This window comes from Pelobates fuscus, chromosome 10 (assembly GCF_036172605.1).
Source record: "Pelobates fuscus isolate aPelFus1 chromosome 10, aPelFus1.pri, whole genome shotgun sequence".
NCBI lineage: Eukaryota > Metazoa > Chordata > Amphibia > Anura > Pelobatidae > Pelobates > Pelobates fuscus.
The window spans coordinates 1,373,170-1,397,860 of NC_086326.1; the positions used below are offsets into that span (position 1 = coordinate 1,373,170).

The following is a 24,691-nucleotide window of genomic DNA, read 5'->3' on the forward strand; positions in this document are numbered from 1 at the left end:
ATTCACCATCACCACTGAGCTAACTATCCATTCACCATCACCACTGAGCAAACTATCCATTCACCATCACCACTGAGCAAACTATCCATTCACCATCACCACTGAGCTAACTATCAATTCACCATCACCACTGAGCTAACTATCCATTCACCATCACCACTGAGCTAACTATCCATTCACCATCACCACTGAGCAAACTATCCATTCACCATCACCACTGAGCTAACTATCCATTCACCATCCCCACTGAGCTAACTATCCATTCACCATCCCCACTGAGCTAACTATCCATTCACCATCCCCACTGAGAAAGCTATCCATTCACCATCACCACTGAGCAAACTATCCATTCACCATCACCACTGAGCAAACTATCCATTCACCATCACCACTGAGCAAACTATCCATTCACCATCACCACTGAGCAAACTATCCATTCACCATCACCACTGAGCAAACTATCCATTCACCGTCACCACTGAGCTAACTATCCATTCACCGTCACCACTGAGCTAACTATCCATTCACCGTCACCACTGAGCTAACTATCCATTCACCATCACCACTGAGCAAACTATTCATTCACCATCACCACTGAGCTAACTATCCATTCACCATCACCACTGAGCAAACTATCCATTCACCATCACCACTGAGCTAACTATCCATTCACCATCACCACTGAGCAAACTATCCATTCACCATCACCACTGAGCTAACTATCCATTCACCATCACCACTGAGCTAACTATACATTCACCATCACCACTGAGCAAACTATCCATTCACCATCACCACTGAGCTAACTATCCATTCACCATCACCACTGAGCAAACTATCCATTCACCATCACCACTGAGCAAACTATCCATTCACCATCACCACTGAGCTAACTATACATTCACCATCACCACTGAGCAAACTATCCATTCACCATCACCACTGAGCAAACTATCCATTCACCATCACCACTGAGCTAACTATCCATTCACCATCACCACTGAGCTAACTATCCATTCACCATCACCACTGAGCTAACTATCCATTCACCATCACCACTGAGCCAACTATCCATTCACCATCACCACTGAGCTAACTATCCATTCACCATCACCACTGAGCTAACTATACATTCACAATCACCACTGAGCAAACTATACATTCACAATCACGTAGGTCCTGCAATGCATTCACCAACCTCCGTACCTTTTTCTTGTTTGGAGCAGACACGTTAGATTTGATCTGATTCAAGGTCTTTAAGAGGAACTTCGAGTCATCTGGAGACTGTGTTATTTTCTCTGGCCTATTGATCCCAAAATGATGCTTTCTGCAGAGCTGTAAAAAAAATAAAAAATAAAAATAAGGAGAGTCCCAAGTATCAGAGCGCTGCAATGCCGTGTAATAGAGCGACGCACACTATTGAAGTATTGTTATTTACATGCTGTTCAGGTATGTGAAAATAAGCTTAACACAGAACATGAACTCTAACCCTATATAAAAGGGAACAACGGCACCTGCCGAATACTTTATACAAGATTTACAACTCCAAGCAAGGGCCTGGCACAAGGTCATTAAAATTAGTTACAGATTTTCTATAAAAAGAGAGGTACTGTATATACTCGAGTAGAAGTCGAGACCCCTAATTTTACCCCCCAAAAAACTGGGAAAACTTATTGACTCGAGTATAAGACTAGGGTGGGAAATGCAGCAGCTACTGGTAAATTTCTAAATAAAATTATATCCCCAAAAAATTATATTAATTGAATATTTATTTACAGTGTGTGTATATAATGAATGCAGTGTGTGTATGAGTGTGTATGAATGCAGTGTGTGTGTGTGTGTGTGTTTATATGAATGCAGTGTGTGTGTGTGTGAGTGCAGTGTATGTGTGTGATGCAGATTGTGTTTGTGTATGTGATGCAGAGCCTTGGTGGGGGGTGGGCATTGTTATTTTTTTAATTATTATTAATTATTTTTTTTGTTATATTAATATTTTATTTTTATTATTATTATATTATTAATATTTTATTATTATTATTTAAATTTGTATTTATTTTTTTCGTCCCCCCTCCCTGCTTGATACCTGGCCAGGGAGGGGGGCTCTCATTCCCTGGTGGTCCAATGGTGTGTACTGTGTAGGACTAGAGTGGTCCTTTAAGCGTAAGACAAGCTTTTGAAGCTGCGTCCTTAAGGGGTTAAGTAAATGTATACAGTGAGTGTATATAGCGTATCAAGTAAACGTATACAGTACATGTGTAATGTGTGTCATGTTTTGGCACGTTGTAAAAAAAAAAAAAAAAATACAAATTTTTTAGTTTTTAAACTACCATATATACTCGAGTATAAGTCAAGTTTTTCAGCACATTTTTTTTGCTGAAAAACCCCCACTCGACTTATACTCGAGTCACTGTCTGTATTATGGTGACTTACATTGCCATAATACAGACCAGGACCGCCGGGCTCATTACAAGCCCGGCGGTCCTGATGGGGACTGGCAGGAAGCGTTTACTTACCTTTCCTGCAGCTCCTGTCAGCTCCCTTCTCTCTCCTCGTGGCAACGCTCTGACCCCGCTGCTCTCACGAGACTTGCAGGGGAGCTGACAGAGGAGCTTACCGGGGGAGAGAGAAGGGAGCTGACAGGAGCTGCAGGAAAGGTAAGTAAACGCTTCCTGCCAGTCCCCATCAGGACCGCCGGGCTTGTAATGAGCCCGGCGGTCCTGGTCTGTATTATGGCAATGTAAGTCACCATAATACAGATAGTGACTCGAGTATAAGTCGAGTGGGGGTTTTTCAGCAAAAAAAATGTGCTGAAAAACTTGACTTATACTCGAGTATATATGGTAGTTTAAAAACTAAAAAATGTGTTTTTTTTTGTTTTTTTTTTACAACGTGCCAAAACATGACACACATTACACATGTACTGTATACGTTTACTTGATACGCTATATACACTCACTGTATACATTTACTTAACCCCTTAAGGACGCAGCTTCAAAAGCTTGTCTTACGCTTAAAGGACCACTCTAGGCACCCAGACCACTTCAGCTTAATGAAGTGGTCTGGGTGCCAGGTCCAGCTAGGGTTAACTAATTGTTTTATAAACATAGCAGTTTCAGAGAAACTGCTATGTTTATCAATTAGTTAAGCCTTCCCCTATTTCCTCTAGAGGCTGTCTCACTGACAGCCGCTAGAGGCGCTTGCGTGATTCTCACTGTGAAAATCACAGTGAGAGCACGCAAGCGTCCATAGGAAAGCATTATGAATGCTTTCCTATGTGACCGGCTGAATGCGCGCGCAGCTCTTGCCGCGCGTGCGCATTCAGCAGACGGGGAGGAACGGAGGCGGAGAGGAGGAGGAGAGCTCCCCGCCCAGCGCTGGAAAAAGGTAAGTTTTACCCCTTTTCACCTTTCCAGAGCCGGGCGGGAGGGGGTCCCTGAGGGTGGGGGCACCCTCAGGGCACTCTAGTGCCAGGAAAACGAGTATGCTTTCCTGGCACTAGAGTGGTCCTTTAAGGAAACAAGCCATTTTTGCATTTTTTGCTGTTTGGGTTCCAATGCAATTTGCATCTCTGTCATTTATTGCACCAATACATATTATATACCATTTCTTGGAGGGCAAACAGTGCTTTAATTTTATGTAACATATACATAGATAAATTCTCAATTATAAAAATAAAAGGGGAAAAAAAAAACCACATTTTTTCACAGTTTTGGCAATAATAGCGTGTGCATAATAAACTTTCAAAATAAATTCATTTATGTGTCTTGATTTATAGAGTATACAGGATTTCAGCTTATTTTGAAAGTTACAAAATACAAGGACTGAAATAATTTTTTTAGAAGTTGGTATGTTTGTCTTGTAAGTTTAATAGCCATCACAGAAAACAAAATTGCGACAAAAAAGTATATATTTATATAAAGTAGACATCACAGGCTATTTACCTAAGGTTAGTTTGACACTTTTTACGTAGCCATTTCATCGCCAATCTCTGCTAAATATTGGAGAATTTTTTTTCTCTATTTTGGCATATACACACATAACAAGGTTTTTGTAATGTGTATTTCGTAAAGCTGGTGTGTGCTATTCCTGCACAGAACCCCATATTGTGTTCAGCTACATTTGCTGAGTATAACGATACCCCCATTGTATGCCTTTGGCACTATTCTGTGAAGCTACAATGCCATATAAGAGACCAGGCTATTTCAGTTTCTATAGTTAGAATTTTCGTAGATGGATTTGACGGGCCTATGTCTCATTTTAGGGTATACTGGCAGTGTAACTGTTCAAATAACCCCACAAAGGGCTTTCATTTGATAAAGCAGACATCCCAGGGTATCTTATATGTTGTATGTTGTGCCTTAACTTGTCACCATTTTAAGTCAATGTTTGTGGTGGGGGGGAACACATTTTTACATATATGTTGCATTTTTGTGTATTAAGTGTATTTCTTACACTTGTTATGTACCACTGTTATAAAAAAATAAAAATAAAATAAAAATTATGCTCACTTACATCTCACATCTTCTGAGTAAAACAATATGCCCAATGTATGACCTAGACCAGGCATAGGCAACCTTCGGCACTCCAGATATTGTGGACTACATCCCCCATAATGCTCTTACACCCATAATGCTGGCATCATGGAAGGTGTAGTCCAAAACATCTGGAGTCCCGAAGGTTGCCTATGCCTGACCTAGACCATGGGTCGTCAACCTGGTCCCTACTGACGACTAGTGGGCGTTTCAGGATTCCAGGTGGGCGGTAGGGATTTCGGCGGCATAACAAGCTAAAATGCTAAATCCTCCTTTTGAGAGAGTGGGCGGGCGCGAGTGCACACATGAAAGTACGAACATGCGCGAGAATGCGTGCACGCGAACAAGCGAACGCGTGCACGAACGTGTAACATGTGGGAAGAGGAAGGGGAGGAGTGGGAGCTGATGCACGATAGCAGGGACAGGCAGAAGCAGAGTTGAGCAGCTGTAAAATAGGAGAAAGAAAAGTTATAGGTAGGACAAGGAGAGAAGGAGATGAAAAGGAAAATATTATTTAAAAAAAAAAGAAAAATAGAAAAAAGGGGATAAAATAAAGGAGGAGAGTACTTGTAGAATAGGAGAAAAAGGAGCAGAGTATTTGTAGAATAGGAGAAAGAAGGAGCAGAGTATTTGTAGAATAGGGGAAAGAAGGAGCAGAGTATTTGTAGAATAGGGGAAAGAAGGAGCAGAGTATTTGTAGAATAGGAGAAAGAAGGAGCAGAGTATTTGTAGAATAGGAGAAAGAAGGAGCAGAGTATTTGTAGAACAGGAGAAAGAAGGAGCAGAGTATTTGTAGAACAGGAGAAAGAAGGAGCAGAGTATTTGTAGAATAGGAGAAAGAAGGCGCAGAGTATTTGTAGAACAGGAGAAAGAAGGAGCAGAGTATTTGTAGAACAGGAGAAAGAAGGAGCAGAGTATTTGTAGAATAGGAGAAAGAAGGAGCAGAGTATTTGTAGAATAGGAGAAAGAAGGAGCAGAGTATTTGTAGAATAGGAGAAAGAAGGAGCAGAGTATTTGTAGAACAGGAGAAAGAAGGAGCAGAGTATTTGTAGAACAGGAGAAAGAAGGAGCAGAGTATTTGTAGAACAGGAGAAAGAAGGAGCAGAGTATTTGTAGAACAGGAGAAAGAAGGAGCAGAGTATTTGTAGAACAGGAGAAAGAAGGAGCAGAGTATTTGTAGAACAGGAGAAAGAAGGAGCAGAGTATTTGTAGAATAGGAGAAAGAAGGAGCAGAGTATTTGTAGAATAGGAGAAAGAAGGAGCAGAGTATTTGTAGAATAGGAGAAAGAAGGAGCAGAGTACTTGTAGAACAGGAGAAAGAAGGAGCAGAGTATTTGTAGAACAGGAGAAAGAAGGAGCAGAGTACTTGTAGAATAGGAGAAAGAAGGAGCAGAGTATTTGTAGAATAGGAGAAAGAAGGAGCAGAGTATTTGTAGAATAGGAGAAAGAAGGAGCAGAGTATTTGTAGAATAGGAGAAAGAAGGAGCGGAGTATTTGTAGAATAGGAGAAAGAAGGAGCAGAGTATTTGTAGAACAGGAGAAAGAAGGAGCAGAGTATTTGTAGAACAGGAGAAAGAAGGAGCAGAGTATTTGTAGAACAGGAGAAAGAAGGAGCAGAGTATTTGTAGAATAGGAGAAAGAAGGAGCAGAGTATTTGTAGAATAGGAGAAAGAAGGAGCAGAGTATTTGTAGAATAGGAGAAAGAAGGAGCAGAGTATTTGTAGAATAGGAGAAAGAAGGAGCAGAGTATTTGTAGAATAGGAGAAAGAAGGAGCAGAGTATTTGTAGAACAGGAGAAAGAAGGAGCAGAGTATTTGTAGAACAGGAGAAAGAAGGAGCAGAGTATTTGTAGAATAGGAGAAAGAAGGGGCAGAGTATTTGTAGAATAGGAGAAAGAAGGAGCAGAGTATTTGTAGAATAGGAGAAAGAAGGAGCAGAGTATTTGTAGAATAGGAGAAAGAAGGAGCAGAGTATTTGTAGAATAGAAGAAAGAAGGAGCAGAGTATTTGTAGAATAGGAGAAAGAAGGAGCAGAGTACTTGTAGAATAGGAGAAAGAAGGAGCAGAGTGAAGCAAGGGGGGCGGAGCTAGCAGCCGAGCGGAGAGGCCACACTTTTCCCGAGCTCCGGGCTTCGGTACTAAATTACAGCACTAAAAGAACTGAAAAGAGCCAGGAACCTGTACCAAGCTAACACATACCTGCATAAGTGTGAGATGGGTCGGAAAAACAAAAAGCAGAGGGCGGATAGAGGCCCCTTTTGCCACGACATCGGTGAGATGCTGCGAGGCCCGCAGCGGCAAGCTTGGGACAAAATGGCGTCGGGAGACGACGGCTCCTCATATTCCTCTGAGGATCTCTCTAACATCCCTGGGATGGGGACCTCGAAAATCCAGCCATCGGAGCCAGCAGTCAGACCTCCGGCTGCCGGGGACCCGGTCACGGCCGCCCAACTAAAGGACATACTCTCGGAACGGAGAGCTAATATAGCAGCGGACATGGCCCATTATAAGGACGCCATAGATGGAGCGGTACAAAAAATAACCCTCCTGGAAGTAAAAGCAGAAACACAGGATTCACGGCTTGCGGCTGTGGAACGCACACTGGCAGAGCTCCAACAGAGGCAAAAAGCCACAGCGGACAGAATGGAAGCCCAAGAGGAAAGCAGAAGGCGCACCAACTTGAAAATACGTGGCATCCCAGACTCTATGAGTCCGACCGACCGTCCACATTATATCAGAAGCCTGCTAAGTACCCTGCTGCCGCCAAAACAAGCCAAGGCGATCAAGCCAGAGGGCATGTTCCGAATAGCAAAGCCACCTAACGCACCAGCGGAGGCGTCGGCGGATCTGATCATCAGGTTTCAAACGCTCCACGAAAAAATCTCGATCCGGGCGGCTACCCGAGGACACACTCCCCTGGTGTTTGAGGGGTCTACCCTATCTCTGTACCCGGACCTCACCAGAGGCACCATCACCTGGCGCAAGACCCTACAGCCACTATTGCAAACACTAAGGCCTAAGGACATTCCTTACCGTTGGGGGTTCCCGAAAATCATATCATTCACCCATCAGGGCGAGACATACAGGGCAACAACGCTCCAAGAGCTGGACCAACATCTGCAACGTCTGAACCTGCACGGACCAACGAGATCTACCACAACGGGTCTGGCGGGCATAAACCCCTCCACCATCCGGGAGTTCACCCCTCGCTCGGCGCAACGCAAACTGCAAGCTGGTGGAGAAACCTGCAAAACGCCGCTCTAGTGGCTGGACTCTCTGCTGCATAACAAGTTCACAGACTGAACACACTAGGTCATGTATTTAGACCTAAGCCATTGCTAAATGTTTATTGTTTATTATTTTCTCTTTGCTGACGATTATTTTTGATACACCTCTTTACACCCTTTTTCAATACGCCCCTCCACCACACATAACCTGCTATGTATGGGTGTCCCCACATCAGACCCACCACTTAGATCCACGAGACACCCGTAGTAATGGGGGACCAGACCTGAGAACTACGTCAGAGACCCCCTATCCCCTCCCTAACATAAGAAGAAAGCCACCGCTCCTCTGTATAGTCCCAGGAAGGGGATCTATCTACTCACATGTGTAGGGAATACGCCACACAAGCCTCCCTATTCGAATGAGGGAACTCAATGAGACCCCTACACATGCGTCCTACACGCAAAATTTCTGCCGCAACTACCTGCTAGTACGGCCTTCGGCCCCTGGAGACCCCGCTATCAAGCACACCTATCGCCCTAAACCGAGGCCACGCTAGCCATGCTAGGCCATTCCCATAGAAGAGCAGGACTCTGCCTGCCATGTCCTTGTCTATTACTTACACTTTGGGTCTGTACCAGCTGACGTGGCAGGTCAGGCCGTCTAGTACCACAATGCACGCAAACCTACCTACATAAAAATACATGCCACCCACTACGCTACATGTACCTGTCTGAACATGCCGGTGTGGCATCCTGACGACGACGATGCTATTGGGAATAACCTGTTGCAGTTACTGCAATTAATTTACACACGACTAGCCACGAATGTCTGTTTTACTTATGTTTCTTTTACAAAAAATGTGCAAAACCTTTCATGCCACTGTTTACCCGAAACTCAAATGCTAATGCGCGCTGTTGTGGCGCATGACTTTTTTCTGTAATCACCTGCACTACAAAAATAAAGAATTAAAAAAAAAAAAAGAAGGAGCAGAGTATTTGTAGAACAGGAGAAAGAAGGAGCAGAGTATTTGTAGAATAGGAGAAAGAAGGAGCAGAGTATTTGTAGAATAGGAGAAAGAAGGAGCAGAGTATTTGTAGAATAGGAGAAAGAAGGAGCAGAGTATTTGTAGAATAGGAGAAAGAAGGAGCAGAGTATTTGTAGAATAGGAGAAAGAAGGAGCAGAGTATTTGTAGAATAGGAGAAAGAAGGAGCAGAGTATTTGTAGAATAGGAGAAAGAAGGAGCAGAGTATTTGTAGAATAGGAGAAAGAAGGAGCAGAGTATTTGTAGAATAGGAGAAAGAAGGAGCAGAGTATTTGTAGAATAGGAGAAAGAAGGAGCAGAGTATTTGTAGAATAGGAGAAAGAAGGAGCAGAGTATTTGTAGAATAGAAGAAAGAAGGAGCAGAGTATTTGTAGAATAGGAGAAAGAAGGAGCAGAGTATTTGTAGAATAGGAGAAAGAAGGAGCAGAGTATTTGTAGAATAGGAGAAAGAAGGAGCAGAGTATTTGTAGAATAGGAGAAAGAATGAGCAGAGTATTTGTAGAATAGGAGAAAGAAGGAAAATAAAAAAATATAAAAAGGAAAAGGAGAGAATTGTTGTTGGCTAATAATATTAGGTGGGCTACCTAGCTCAGCCTTCCTGCTGGGCATTGTTATAAGGAAGGTAAAAAAGAAAGGAAAAAAAGGGGGGGGTGGGGGGAAGGAATTGAGGAGGGAGCGGAGGGAGCGGAGGGAGAGGAGGGGAGCTGATGCACAGATGAGAAATCATATTAAGAGCAAACAGACAAGTCGTCTGAATATCACTGAAAGAGGAGACCTTAGTTTGTTCCTTCCGAAAATCGAACCAGATATGTAGATATTTACATGAAACACAACACACTATATATGCAAGTTACATAACACTATACACCTCTCAGAGAGAGACTGTGAATTATAAAAACAGATTATATCCGTTCTTGTGGTCATAAACTTTTCATAGTATTAAACCACTTATTATATTTTGACCTCTATACTGTTTTTCATCGAGTATTATTATAATCCTGTTATTTAGAAGATTGTTTGCAAAAAGTCCCTTAGTATCAGCCAACAAAAAGGGTTCAAATTCAGCTCTATATTCTTGCAATTCCAACACTTATATTTCAAAGAATAATATAATATCGGCCACTTCTTCAAAGTAAACCAAACAAGAAAATCGTTGTAGTTATTTACCAGCTGATAGTCAAGTATACGGCCGGATAATCGATTATAACTTCACACAGCATTCATGCCTTATATTTGTATATACCCCAAGTCCTCATCTCCTCATAGCTGCGTCCGCATTACTCCAGACTGGGCTGCTGCTGCTTATCGTTTCCCCGTCGGACTCAGCCTAGACGCCATACGCCATTCCCTCGTGGCTGCACCTTCCTCCCGTTCCGTTACCCCCGTTGAGCTCCACCTCCTGGTGCGCGCTCACGTCACATCACGTCGCGCTCCGTCCCTCCCTGGTCTTGCAGGGGGGGTTCATCTGTCCTCTTCTATATGCTTTCTTTACATTGACTGTCAGGTGAGGACAAAGCATACAACAATGATTGCAACGACCGAGTGCTCAAATAATAGATGAGCAGAAAAGCTATTAGCTTATCTATCACCTGGTAAACAACTATAAGGATTTTTGTTGCGTTTGTTTTGATTAAGTGGCTGATACCACTTAAAATATAATCACTGGAACTGTGAGTTTATAGGTTTGAAATTAAAAACGTTTGATTTTTTCTGATTGGAACTATTGGACCTCTAATTGGACCTTATTTGGACCTCTGGACCTCTTGTAAATAATCTTGTAAATAATCTTGTAAATAATAGGATCATACAACTGGAAGAGAAAAACAGTACAAAGGCCAAAACATAATAAGGGGTTTAGCACTCCAAAAGGTTATGACCATAGATCATAGAAATTGACCAAAAGAACTGACTGTCCCAAGAAAGAGAAAGAAAGGGAGAAAAATGTTCAGGGATAAAGTGGAAAGAAAAAGGAGAGAGGAAGAGAAAGGAATACAGACTTTCCATATTGGTTTCTTGATATAATATTAAGTAAAGATGGCGATGCCAAAGATCTCAAAAAAAACCAAGGAGGTCAAAAAAGATAATAAAAATGAAAAATTGTTGCAAACTTTCTCACCACATAGTAAACAGAGTGAAGATCTATCTTTTCTGGATGAATCAACATTGGAAGATAAAAGAGGCTCAATAACTAATTTCCAGGACTTTATAAAGATAAGTCTAGATAATCAAACTGAAATTTTCAAGAAAGAATTAGAAAACAGTACAGCTCAAATGACAAGACGAATGGAAGAAATTAACAGAAAAATAGCTAAAGTGGAAGAAACTCAAGAACAAATAACTAACCACTATAATCTAATTACAGAAGAACAAACTAAGACAAAGGTGGAATTAAAAAATTTAGAAGATCGACTAAACATGATGGAAGAAAAAATGAGAGCTAAAAACATAAGGATAAAAAATATCCCAGAAGCTATTTCGCATGATAAAATCAAGGACTATTTGAACGGTCTGTTTGCAGCATTAAATCTACAACCTCAAGTTTCGGCAGTGTGTATGGAAAATATATACAGAATTAAGAAACCCCAAGGAATCCAGAACGCCTTTCCTAGAGATACGATTGTTACTCTTCATTCCCTGATAGCTAAGCAGCAAATAATAAATGCAATAAGAAGCAAAAAATTCTCAGAAGATGACAAATTCAAAGATATCCAAATTTACCAAGATTTATCCAGAGCAGTAAGGATGGAGAGAAAAAGCTATTTTGAAAAATTGAAACCATTGAAAGAAAGAAATATTGGATATCGATGGGGACCAGGCAAGGCTATTACAATAAACTGGAATGATAGAAGAAAAGTCTTTCTGAACCCAAAAGAACTAGAAGAATGGACATCTCAACAATTTAAGTAATAAGGACAAAAATGCAAGAGCTCTGGCGAAAAAGGGAAGAGGAGTGGAGCAAGCGATAAGAGATGGGAGAAAGAAGGGAATTTTTTTTTTTTTTTTTTTTCTTATTCCCCGCTCTCCCCATGCAATGAGTAATGTTAAGAAGCAATTGGTTGGGTTTCCTAAAAAGGAGGAGGAAAGAAAAGGGAAAAAGGGGGAAAAAAGAGGAAAACCTTGTATACGGGGGGGGGAACGGTCGGTACGAGGGGGAAATGTTAAATGATGGTAAAACTAATATTTACATAATTCATTAATAATAGGTTAATAGGAGTATTGAATGTGATATTTGAAATGTGATTCGTAGTTATGGATAAGCTCAATATGAGATTTCACAAATATAAATACACTAGATGGAGTGGGTTAAGGGATATAATTTTAACGGGATTTTTTTTTTTTTTTTTTTTAAGTATAAGGGGAAATAGGGAGTAATGGTAAAATAATATGAGCAATTAAGTACCAAGAGTAACACTATATTTTCACCAATGGAGTTATGAGATGTATTTTGGGATTTAGAGAGGATTTTTGATGAAAAGTGCAAAGGATCACAGGAGCTATTATAAATAATAAGATGGATATAAAGATATTTGCACAAATGGAGGGGTGATATTTTGATTGTGATATGTTGATAAGGGATATGTAAAAATGGATAAATGAATAAGAGATCTCCTAAACAAAAAGGAAAAAAAAGAAAAAGAAAAAAAAAGAGGAAGGAATTTATATAATAGATGGAGTGTGTTTAGGGGATATAACTGAACACGATAATATAGCACTTTGTATGATTAAGGTGAAATAAGGGATCAAGGGTACATTAATAAAAACAAGTAAATATTAAGGGAAAATATATAGTTTTACCAAAAGTTTTGTGAGATGAATTAGTGATCTATGGAAGATTATAAATAAATAGAATGGATATATTGCTATGTGCACATTGGAAATGGAGGGGTGATATTTTGATTGTGATATGTTAATAAGGGATATGTAAAAATGGATAAATTAATAAGAGATCTCCTAAACAAAAAGGAAAGAAGGAGAAGGAGAAGAAAGGAGAAAAAGAAGGGGAAAAAAATTTATACAATAGATGGAGTGTGTTTAGGGGATATAAATGATCACGATAATATAGCACTTTGTATGATTATGGTGAAATAAGGGATTAAGGGTAAACTACGGTAATAAGAACAATTAAGTATTAAGGGAAAATATATAGTTTTACCAAAAGTTTTGTGAGATGAATTAGTGATCTATGGAAGATTATAAATAAATAGAATGGATATATTGCTTTGTGCACATTGGAAGGGAATTTTTTTTTTTTTTCTTTCTTCTTTTCTCCCCCCTCTCTCCCCTTTCTCTGTCTCACTAAGTGGGACCAGGGGGAAAAGAGGGAGGGGGAAATAATGGCTGCATATTTAAACAAATACATAAGAATGCTCTGATTGCCCCTGAGTAGCTACCACTTTAAGGTCAGAGATAGACCTTAGCCCTAGACGGTACACAAGATATTGTCAAGGCTTACAGGTTGAAGAGATGATTAATATTTATTATCTCTTGAAACAACAAGTAAGAATGATTGGGAATGAGTTTCTCTGTTCTATGAGAGCTCAGACGTGTGTGAATGATGTGGGAGGGACGGCAGCAGGAATAGGCGTTACTTGAAAAATAAAACTAGCATGAAGTGTATTTCATTAAATGTACAAGGGCTAAATACCCCATATAAAAGAGTTATGATGAGAGAATTGCTCAAAAAAAAAGGAATAGATTTAGCGATGTTGCAAGAGACACACTGGAAACGAGAAGATAGAAATAGGTGGACCTATGAAGGATATGAGATAATTTCACAAGCTGCCTTGAATAAGAAAAAGAAAAGAGGAGTGGCCATAATCCTTTCAAAAAATATAAATAGAGAAATCATATACGAAGATGTAGACATAGAAGGACGGTATCAGATACTAATATGTAAGTTGGACGAGATAGTTTACACCTTGGTAAACGTATACCTCCCAAACATACTACCAACGAAATGTCTTAAAGAAATCATGGAAAAAGTAGATAAAGTTAAAACAGGATTATTAGTCATCTCAGGAGACTTTAATTGTGTGGTGGACACAGCTCTAGACAAAAAAACAAGAAATAATAAACCCATAACTAAACATTTGATAAATCAAGCTAGGATCTTGAGAAATATACTTCTAGAAAATAACTTATTAGATATATGGAGAGTATTTAATTCAGAGGAAAGAGAATACACGCACACCTCAAGGGTACACTCCTCACTCTCCAGAATAGACTTTGTGTTGGGGGAAGCTAATTTAGTAGAACAAATAAAAACCATATATATAGAAGAGAATGTCTGGTCAGACCATAGTTATATTATTTTTTCTATAAATGATGTCAAAAAATATAGACCTAATACGACATGGCGTCTAGATGATAGTATTCTGAAGAATAGTAAAGAACAACTACAAATTAGAAAACTGATTCAACTGTACTTTAAAGAAAATATCTCAGAAGAACTCCCAATAACCACTATATGGTGTGCATTTAAAGCTGTAGTACGGGGGTATCTGATTAAACTTAAAAAAAGGATCCAAAGGGATACAGGTCTGACTAGAGAAAAACTATATATAGAATACTATCTGTTGGCCAGAAGAAATAAAAGATTTTTAAATAATGAATCATCTAAACAATTATCTGAGATTAAAATGAAAATAGAAAAAATGGAGAAAGAACGAATAGAGAAAAATCTAGAGAGGATGAAATCCAATTTTTACTATGATAGTAATAGGATCAATAAATGGTTAACAAGAAAACTTAAGAACACAAAAAATGGTAAAAACAGGATTAGTAGCATTAGAAATGAATCAATAATTTGTAGAAAACCAGAAACAATAGCAAAGGCATTTCAAATATACTATGAAAAATGGTATAATTTACCAAATCAATCAAAAGAAGAGGCTATAAATGATTACCTGAGGGAAATTAATTTCCCCAGGGTTTCTGAAGATCAAAAAATAATGCTTAATGCCCCTCTACAAAATAGGGAATTTACAGGTGCTATTAAAAAACTTGTGAACTATAAGACCCCTGGCCCAGACGGTCTGACCAATAGATTCTATAAGATATATGGAGATATTTTGGTAGAATATTTGACTAGAACATATAATGAAATCTCATTGAAAGGTACAGGCCCCAAAGAATTATTACAGGCAAACATAATCCCTATTCATAAAAAAGATAAGGATCCGCAAGATTTAAAGAACTATCGTCCGATTTCACTTATTAATGTCGATTCAAAACTGTTTTCATCTATACTGGCAGATAGGTTGAAGAAGATAATTATGGAACTGGTAGATAGAGACCAGATAGGGTTTGTCCCAACTAGACAGGCTAGTACTAATATAAGAAGAATGATCAATGTTCTGGATTGGAGTGATAGAACGCGAATTCCCCTCCTGACCCTGTCACTGGATGCAGAAAAGGCCTTTGACAGGGTCGGGTGGGGATATATGATGGGGGTGTTAAGGGCAATGGGCATAGATGGTTGGATGTTGTCAGCAATAGGCTCTATTTACCAAAATCCCATGGCGAGAGTAGTCGGCATAGATTTATGCTCAGATTGGTTTCCATTGAAAAATGGCACACGGCAAGGGTGTCCACTCTCACCTATTCTATATATTATTTCAATGGAACCCTTTGCAATTAGAATAAGAGAAAACCCAGATATTCGGGGAGTACCAACCTCCGATAGAGAATTAAAAATAAGTATGTATGCAGACGATACCATCTTGACCCTCATAGACCCAACCAGATCAATTGACAACTTGATAAAAGAAATAGAAATATTTAGTACTATTTCAAACTACAAAATAAACTCAGATAAAACAATTGTGTTATTTAAGAACTGTAGCAAAGAGTGGAAAAATGAATTTCTGAAGACATATTGCTTTACGGATGCGAAGGGGAGTTTTGAATATCTAGGGGTAATATTATCAGATAAATTGGACAAAATGGTGGAGATTAATTTTACTAGGCTTCTGAAGTCCACGGGGATATCGTTAAAAAAATGGAACCCCCTGTTTCTTAGTTGGCTGGGAAGGATAAATGTAATAAATGCGTATATAGTGCCTAGATGGACATACTTTTTTAGAATGGTTCCTCTAAAAATCCCATTGCCATGGCTGGAGATAATACAGAGGCTTATTAAAAACTTTATCTGGAAGGGGAAAAAACCTCGGATTAGGTTAGATCAATTAACAAACACTGTAGAGCATGGAGGGGTGAACTTTCCGAATATAGTAGGTCACTATGAAGCCTCTATCATATTCCATACACAGTTATTAACCAAAAAAGATTCTGAAAAATCTGGCTGGTTTGGTTTAGAGACTCAAGACCTAAATGGAAAAGAACTACTTAGATATATCTGGCAACCCAAGAAGATCGGGCAAGAAATTAATAGTGTAATTCTAAAATATTTACTGAATGACTGGAATAAGATTAGAAAAAAACTAAAAATCTTGGGAAATATTTTTGGGTTTATGAAGATAGAAATACTAGAAGCCCTAATGCCAGATTTAAAAATAGATTCTTGGAAGGATATGAAAATTGAAAATTTGGAAGATATATTAAGAGGAGATAAAATCAAAGATTTTTTAACTTTATCTAAGGAATTTGGTCTCCCCCAGGCTGAGTTTTTTTCGTTATTTAAGAATAAAATCCTTTATAGATAAATCACTTGCTAAGAGTAATATAATCAGTAGTATCCTCATAAAACAGATTTTTGGAAACAATAACTCTCGGAAAAACATGGCAAATTGCTATGCCCTGATAAGAGCAATCCCTAAAAATATAAGGTCCAAACAAATAAAAAGTTGGGGAAAAGAATGTAATCTAAAAATAGACCCAATAAAGTGGGGAAATATGTTGATACAGTTAAAAAGGAATGTTCACAATGTTACACTGTTTGAGACACAATATAAAGTTTGCTATCGTTGGTATTTAGTGCCAATGAGACTAAATAGAATTGATCACAATGAATCTAAAATATGTTGGAGATGCGGAAGCAACTTGGGAAGTTTTATTCATATTTGGTGGAGTTGTAGTTTAATTAAGAATTTATGGGATGAGCTCTTTAGAAAACTGTATGTTTGGGACAAAATTATGATAGAAAAATCCCCAACAACGGCCCTTCTACACCTTCAATGGCCTGATTTACTAATATACCAACAATTTTTGGTCTGCCATTCTTTTATGGCAGCAAAGATTCTGATAGCAAGAGGATGGAAGAACTCTGTGACAATTGAGGTTAAACACTGGGAGAAACAATTAATACTTCAAATTAAAAATGAAATAGGGCTTTTTAAGAGGAGGGATATTGTACAGAAATATGAAATGGGTAAGAAATGTCTAAAATTTTTAGAAAATAATGAGCAATAACAATAACTATTTAGGATGTATACACTGAAGTGCTTAAATGATAAAATTGATTATGTATGTATAACTGATCCTATTGTATGTTGCGGTCTACTCCCACTTTGTATGTATGCAGGACTTAGAATGAACTTCGATAGAAGTTATATGTTATAGTTTGAATGGTTTGATGGTCAATATTACTGTCGTAACTGTTTATATTTTTGGTATTTTGTATGATGTATGTACTTTGATATTGACTCAAATTTTTTTTAAATCAAATAAAGATATATTTAAAAAAAAAAAACAGATTATATCCACAGATACAGGAATCTCTCATACAGTCTGTTCCCAAATCCTACTTCATCTGGAAGTGGGTTCCAGGTATCTACTACGATTTCTGTAAATTACTCCTCAGTCTTCCACCTGCCAATTGTACATCAGTAAACAATGACTCACTATTCAGTTGTATTTAATCCATGAATTTGAAAGCATATTATATAAATTGTGTTTAATAGTTAACTGCTGGTATATCTCAGTTTCTGATTCATTTTCTGGTACTTCAATCTATAGGAGTGCGAGTAGCGTTCTAAGAAAGGCAGTTTCATATACTAGCAATACTCACATTTAAAATAACCGACTACTGCTTATCTTATACAAGCCAGAGTTATGCTAATAAGGGACTTTTCATTTTCATTAAATGTATGCACCTTATGTATTGTGAGTTTTGTCTGTTTGTTTATCTCCTGAATGAGCCGCAGCTGGGAACACCTTCTGTGGATCCGGTGCACAGTTTCCCATGGCATGCGTACACGCGACATGACCCGGATCTTGCATCTACCATGAATGGGAACCGTGAATCCATGAGACTTTTACCCACACACACTTAAATACAGCTACAGGCCAGAAACAGCCACCTGAGGAGGTTCTTCTGGTAATCAGAATAAGACAACGCTGCCCAGAATCACATGGGTTCAGAGAATTCAAAGCAGAGAGAGTGAAGAGGTAGTGAATACATGGAACAGTAGTCCAGGAGAGTGGTCTGAACTGCAGGGTAATGTCCTGCACACAGCTCTTACAAACGAATAAAAACCATCCACGCAATGCAAGAAATACATGTATCTGTGCACTTCCCGCCACCCGGGGATAATGGGAATTGTCATTTTAAAAAATAAACAAACACACGACTGGTGGTAAGAAAGGTCACTAAACTCTAAATATCACCAGCCTGATTTCCAATAGATACCAATCCAAAGTTACCTCCTTTCACGGAGGGATGTGTGTAACAAGAAGTGCTTAAACGTGAATAAGAACGGTTAAAAAGCAGCTCTATACACTTCCTCTTATCCACTAAACAATATTAACAATAATATGAAATACAGTGCGGTATAAGCGACAAAGACCTACACATATAAGTGGAGCGCTCAAACAGATATAAAGCTTACCAAGCGGAACTTGATTCAATAGTATGGTGTGAAGTACATGCCAATAAAATACAATATAGTGCAGATGGTATTTTAAAATTGCAATGCAGAAAATAATGTAGCAGACAGGACACTCACATTTTAAGGAGCCTGTGTATAGAAACTGGCTCTGTATTTAGGCTTGTGCACCACCCTTCCGCTTCGGCTTGGAGTAGTTCTCATAAGTAAAACATAAAAGGAGAACAAACCAATGTGCAGACTGTGGCAATAAAAACGGATGTAGAATAGTAAATGTGGTGCTCACCTGGTCCTGAGCCTATAGGTCCCGGCTCTAAGGTGCCAATTTAAATAGGGATGGCACTGCCCATATGGAGATTCCTAGAGCAGGATATCTTGAGTAAAATAACAAATGTATTGATATACAATAACATTTAAAAATAAAAAGTGAAAAAGTCCTTTAAAATGGCCAATAGGCGTTTCACGCTCACCATACAGGACCATCATTACAGCTGACTGATACAATACAGCGATAATTAGACAGAACAGACAGCGCCTGGTACACATTCAGTCCCATTGATTGGTTGCAGACAGCTGCCAATACCAGAAGCATTCATTAGCTAACCCCATAGAGGTGTCTACTGTACCTCAATATTTAAAACCTTGTGTTATTTTTTTAAATGTACATATTATTCATGTATTTATATTTTTATTAAAATGCATTATTTTATCAATTTATTGTTTGGCAGTGGGCTAATTTGCATTCTGTTGGTTTTTTTCTGAATGAATGCTGTTGAAATTCAGGGATTGATGACCGTATATTCTTTATTTTAGAGTCGATTTGCCAGATACATGTCTCCCATTTTATACCATGAGTCCCTAATCTTCTTGGGCAGTCATCTTTCACCATTCACTCTTTATCTTTCACCTATCAAACTCGAGTTAATTATGAGAACTTACCGTTTCCTCCTACCTGTATGCTTGTTGCATGCTTCCTAGCATTTATATTGTGGCAAGACTGAAAGAAACAAGTTGCTGGGTTCTAAATTAACCGTTGGAACATAGAGAAGGGAAGATACTTTCACTTATGGGGGAAGAATATTACTATGCAACGATAAATGATAATGACCTTATGTGTATTTACAAACAAGACCCGGTGAGCGGTTATCAATGATTTATCTATTTCAGTCCTGTGAGACCTATTAATCTCAGACGTGGATGGACCCACGAGTCCAATTGGGTTTTATTTTGATACATACCAATGTCTTGTTTATGTGCTAATAAAAAGGTATTTATCAAAAAAAAGAAAAATAGATGTGCTTATTCCATTGAAATAACCAAATATCAATTTTTAGAATCAAAAAACCAAAACCATATTAATTTAAATCAAACCATATTAATTTAAGCTTAGCATATTGATGGTGCATGCGTAATGAAAGCTAGAGAGGATTCTGGGTAATACGGTTTACTGGCAGGTAGCAGGTTTTTTAATAGATGGGGCAAGGTGAAGCCACTGGAAGATGATAACGGGTAGGAGGGGGAGGGAGAGTAAAGGCTCCTGCACTGAGAATAGCCGAATCAGCAATTTAACAGAAAGTCACTGCGTTTAAAACGAGCAAGAAGCAGAATAACTCAGCTTTGCAATTTTGTTTTAGACATCATCCTCCGTGCTGCAGCCAGAGATTTATCGAACACAAATCTGACAAAGAACGTGGCTCGGCCCATGTTGGAGGAGGGTGGCAGACACGTTACATTAAATATTGGGTATCAAACAAAGTCAATCTACTTACAACTATATTTGCGCACACACACACACACTACGTATTTACGCGCGCATGCATTCACACACAATCCAAATATACATTTATATCAGCATTGTGAGTCTATATAGTGTTGAAGAAGATGTAGATGCAATATAGATAAACACCCCTATTATTTCAGGGAAGCTCCCACCCTACCTGAGTAGAATGCTCTCCCCGGCTGTTCCCACCTCCTATAGCCACCGATCCAGTACTAGCACGATATTTAGCATACCGCAGAACAAACATAAAGTGGCTCGATCCTCCTTCCTACAGAGCACCAAAATTATGGAATAACCTCAGGGACACAGTCAGATCTTCATTCAATCTAAAATCTTTTAAGAGATCTATGGCAATATACCTCAGCACAGAATGCCCCTGTCATGGCTGAATATATTTATTACCTGTTATGTGTTAAATTTATATATGTGTGTGTGTTTATAAATATATATATATATATATATATATATATATATATATATATATATAGTTTGTGTATTGTATTTTTGGAATATTGTATCCTATTGTAACAATGCAATGTTTGTGGAGAAATCTCAATGTATCCATCCTGGTAAAATATTTTATAAATAAATGTAAAAAATAAAAACCACACTCATTCATAATGGTAGACACGCGGCGTCTAGTTAAGACGAACGTTAATTGCATCAGATTTTCTGTAATCTTTCATTCAATGGAAACCTGCATCGTTGACATAAAATCTCTTGTGATTTAACTTCTAATTGGCAGAGAATTGAGCAGTGCAGGGGGGCATGATCTGTACACCAAAACTGCTTTATTAAGCTAAAGTTGTTTGGTGCCGATACTATTCCTTTAACCCCTTGAGGACCAAACTTCTGGAATAAAAAGGAATCATGACATGTCACACATGTCATGCGTCCTTAAGGGGATAAGAAACTAAAATATTGCTTATCTTTGAAAATGTGTACATTATAAGGTTAGATGCTACTTTACTACAACGACTAGCTCAATATGAGGTCCCATAAAAATGCTATATTAGATTTGGTTTGTTTTTTATTTAATTTTTATTGAAATTTTTTTTACTTTAAATACGTATAAACATATATATTGGCTCATATTTAGAGCCAGTCACAAATAGTCAATGTAGGATACAAATCATTCATTTACAATGAAGTTTCACAATTTAGCAGTTAACTATTAGAACCTTTATCACAGTTCATTATTACCATAATAGTCCAAACTAAATTAAGTCTGGCACAAAATTACAAGAATCCAGCAATATTTTAACAAGTGTTTTTTCAATAGTCTACGGAAGAATGTTTAATAACTCAACATTGCAATATTCTATATAGATCATCGGATCCGACATTGACCTATCACTCACTCCTACATCTTTACCATACATTCGGATATGATTTGGGTTATCTCAGATAGACGCAATTCTTTAATCCTTATTTGCTGTCGCCATATTGGAATAATAGTGGGTTGTATGCTCGTATTAACTCTCTTCGAGAAGTTCTTCCTTTTATTTTCCCCTTTTGTCTATTAATATTGTTTCTTTTCCCTTTTCTCTCTCTTTCATTTTTTTTTCCCATCTTTTTTCCCTTTTATTTAATTATTTTTTATACTTTAACCCGTTTAATATCTGAAATAAGACTCAAATAAAGATCTTTAATTGTGTTTTTAGAGTACAAATTAGGTAAGATCCCATTTCCATCTCTATTTGTATAATTAGTTGGGCTTTCGATTGATGCACACTCGGTACAACGGTTTGTTTCCAAGCCTTAGCAATCAATAATTTAGTTGCCAAAAGGCAATGAATTGTCATGATCTCTGATTTTTTTTGTCTAGTTTCGTTCCATACAAATGTAGTAGTGCTATTTCAGGTTTATTTGTCGGGCAGATATCTCCTACCTTGCAAATTAGTTTAAATGAGAGATCCCACAAAGGTCTTATTCTAGGACAGTTCCAGTAAATGTCATCATAGAGCCACCCATGTGGAAACATCTCCAACAATTGGGGGGATTATTCTGAGAAATTGTATTAAGTCTACTTGGCACCATGTACCATCTGTAACTTACTTTGATGACATTTTCTAATATATTTAAGCAATGTATATATTTGTTTTACTCTTAAAGGACCACTCTAGGCACCCAGACCACTTCAGCTTAATGAAGTGGTCTGGGTGCCAGGTCCTTCTAGGGTTAACCCATTTTTTCAGAAACATAGCAGTTTCAGAGAAACTGCTATGTTTATGAATGGGTTAAGCCTTCCCCCTATGTCCTCTAGTGGCTGTCTCACTGACAGCCGCTAGAGGCGCTTGCGTGCTTCTCACTGTGATTTTCACAGTGAGAGCACGCCAGCGTCCATAGGAAAGCATTATGAATGCTTTCCTATGTGACCGGCTGAATGCGCGCGCAGCTCTTGCCGCGCGTGCGCATTCAGCCGACGGGGAGGAGAAGAGGAGGATCGGAGGAGGAGAGCAGGAGGAGATCTCTCCGCCCAGCGCTGGAAAAAGGTAAGATTTAACCCCTTTCCCCTTTCCAGAGCCGGGCGGGAGGGGGTCCCTGAGGGTGGGGGCACCCTCAGGGCACTCTAGTGCCAGGAAAACGAGTATGCTTTCCTGGCACTAGAGTGGTCCTTTAAGTAGGCAAAACACCATTGGTTATATTGAATCTCTATGCCCAAATCTCAATTGCAAGTACCTTTTTAAATTACCCGTATCTTCTTTAGTAATTAAAACATATTATTTTAAAAAACTTTTAACTCGAAAATAATTAAATAGTTCTCTCGAAGGCAGGGATAACATCTCAGTTAGATCAACATAGTCTGTTAGATGATTGTCTACATATAGATCTCTAATTCCAATGTTTTTATTTTTATACCAATTTTTTTAAATTCATATCTGTCATAATAAATTCTAATGTTTTAAGGGATAAAGTATCTGGTATCATATTATTAAACCCCAACTTACTCTTTAATCTATACCATTCACTCAATGTCTGCGAGAGAATCAAGGATCTCGAGTTTATATAGCTTTTTTTTTATTATCGATGTTATTCCATAATAATGCTTCTAGATTATCTATCCCCGCTCTATATGCTTCAAGTTTATACCACGCCTGATCATTAATATCCACAATTTGGAGATTAGAAGCGTGGGTCAGCATAATTGCTTGGTATGTTTGGATTATCAAAGGATACCCCATCCCCCCACAGTGGGCTTTTTTCGCTATCGTAATGGATTTAATTCTGGGTTTCTTACCTCTCCAGATAAAATTTGTAAAACTACTTTGTATCATATTCAGCCAGTGCACAGATAACTTAAGGGGGTTCATGCAAAACAAATATATCCATTTTGGAATAATGTACGCTTTAATAGTATTGATCCTTCCCCACCATGATATCTCATATGACCTCCAGTCCTTTAATAGTCTATTTGTTTCTTTCAACAGGTTTCAAAAATTAATTTCCATAATACGGGACAGATCGGCTGTTAATAGAATACCCAGATATGAGAATTCTTTAACTGCCCAGTTGAACGCGTATGTCTGTCTTAAATATTGTAACTCACGGTCTTTTATATTGACTGCTAAAGGCATTGTTTTGTTCATATTTAGTTTATAATTAGAGACCACACCATACTGTTCAAACTCTTGCATTAATGTTGGTAATGATAATTCAGGCTCTGTGATAGTCAATAATATATCGTCTGCGTATCAACATATTTTTAATTCATCATTGGGGATAGGTACTCCTCTTATTGATGTGTTTTGTCTTATTTTGCAGGCTAGGGGTTCAACAGAGATAACATATGTAACGGATCACCTGGCACCCCGACTGGGTACCTCCGTTAAAGGATGCTCCTAGCGTTTCCTGAGGACTCCAAGCACTCTGGCAGACACCACAATCACCGAACCTGAGAAGCATATAAATCCTCTCAAGCCTCTGAATGCTGTAGACAGTTGAATAGGAAACCATACGAATAGGTTTACACTCCTAGCAGTCAAACTGGAACAGCATACAATAAATCCTCCCCCAATAATGAGACGACACTTCAGCTTGAGGGTTAAAACAGGAACTCCCTGTACTGGCCCATACAGCCTCTTTTATCCCCAATCCCCAAACACATTACAGCCCACAGGGTTTTGCAGAACAACCAATAAACACATTACAACTCATACAATGCAAGTACAGCGGCCAATCAGACACAATGGGACAATGGGACAATAGAAGCACACCCAGCATATTCCTCCCCTCTGCTTAGGAGATAATTGAGTCAATTACTGTATCTACTCAATTATCTCCAAGCTGAAAAGTTACACTTTTTTTATAAATTTTAATAACT

At 38.5% G+C, this 24,691-nt stretch overlaps 1 protein-coding gene across 1 annotated transcript in view; it reads right to left on the minus strand.

The window, feature by feature from the left end:
- Nucleotides 1-24,691, minus strand: part of INPP5F (inositol polyphosphate-5-phosphatase F) — a 161,145-nt gene that overhangs the window by 71,263 nt on the left and 65,191 nt on the right. The window contains exon 4 of the mRNA XM_063434243.1: nucleotides 1,207-1,335. Coding sequence (XP_063290313.1) covers nucleotides 1,207-1,335 — 129 coding nt within the window. The remainder of the gene's footprint in view (nucleotides 1-1,206; nucleotides 1,336-24,691) is intronic.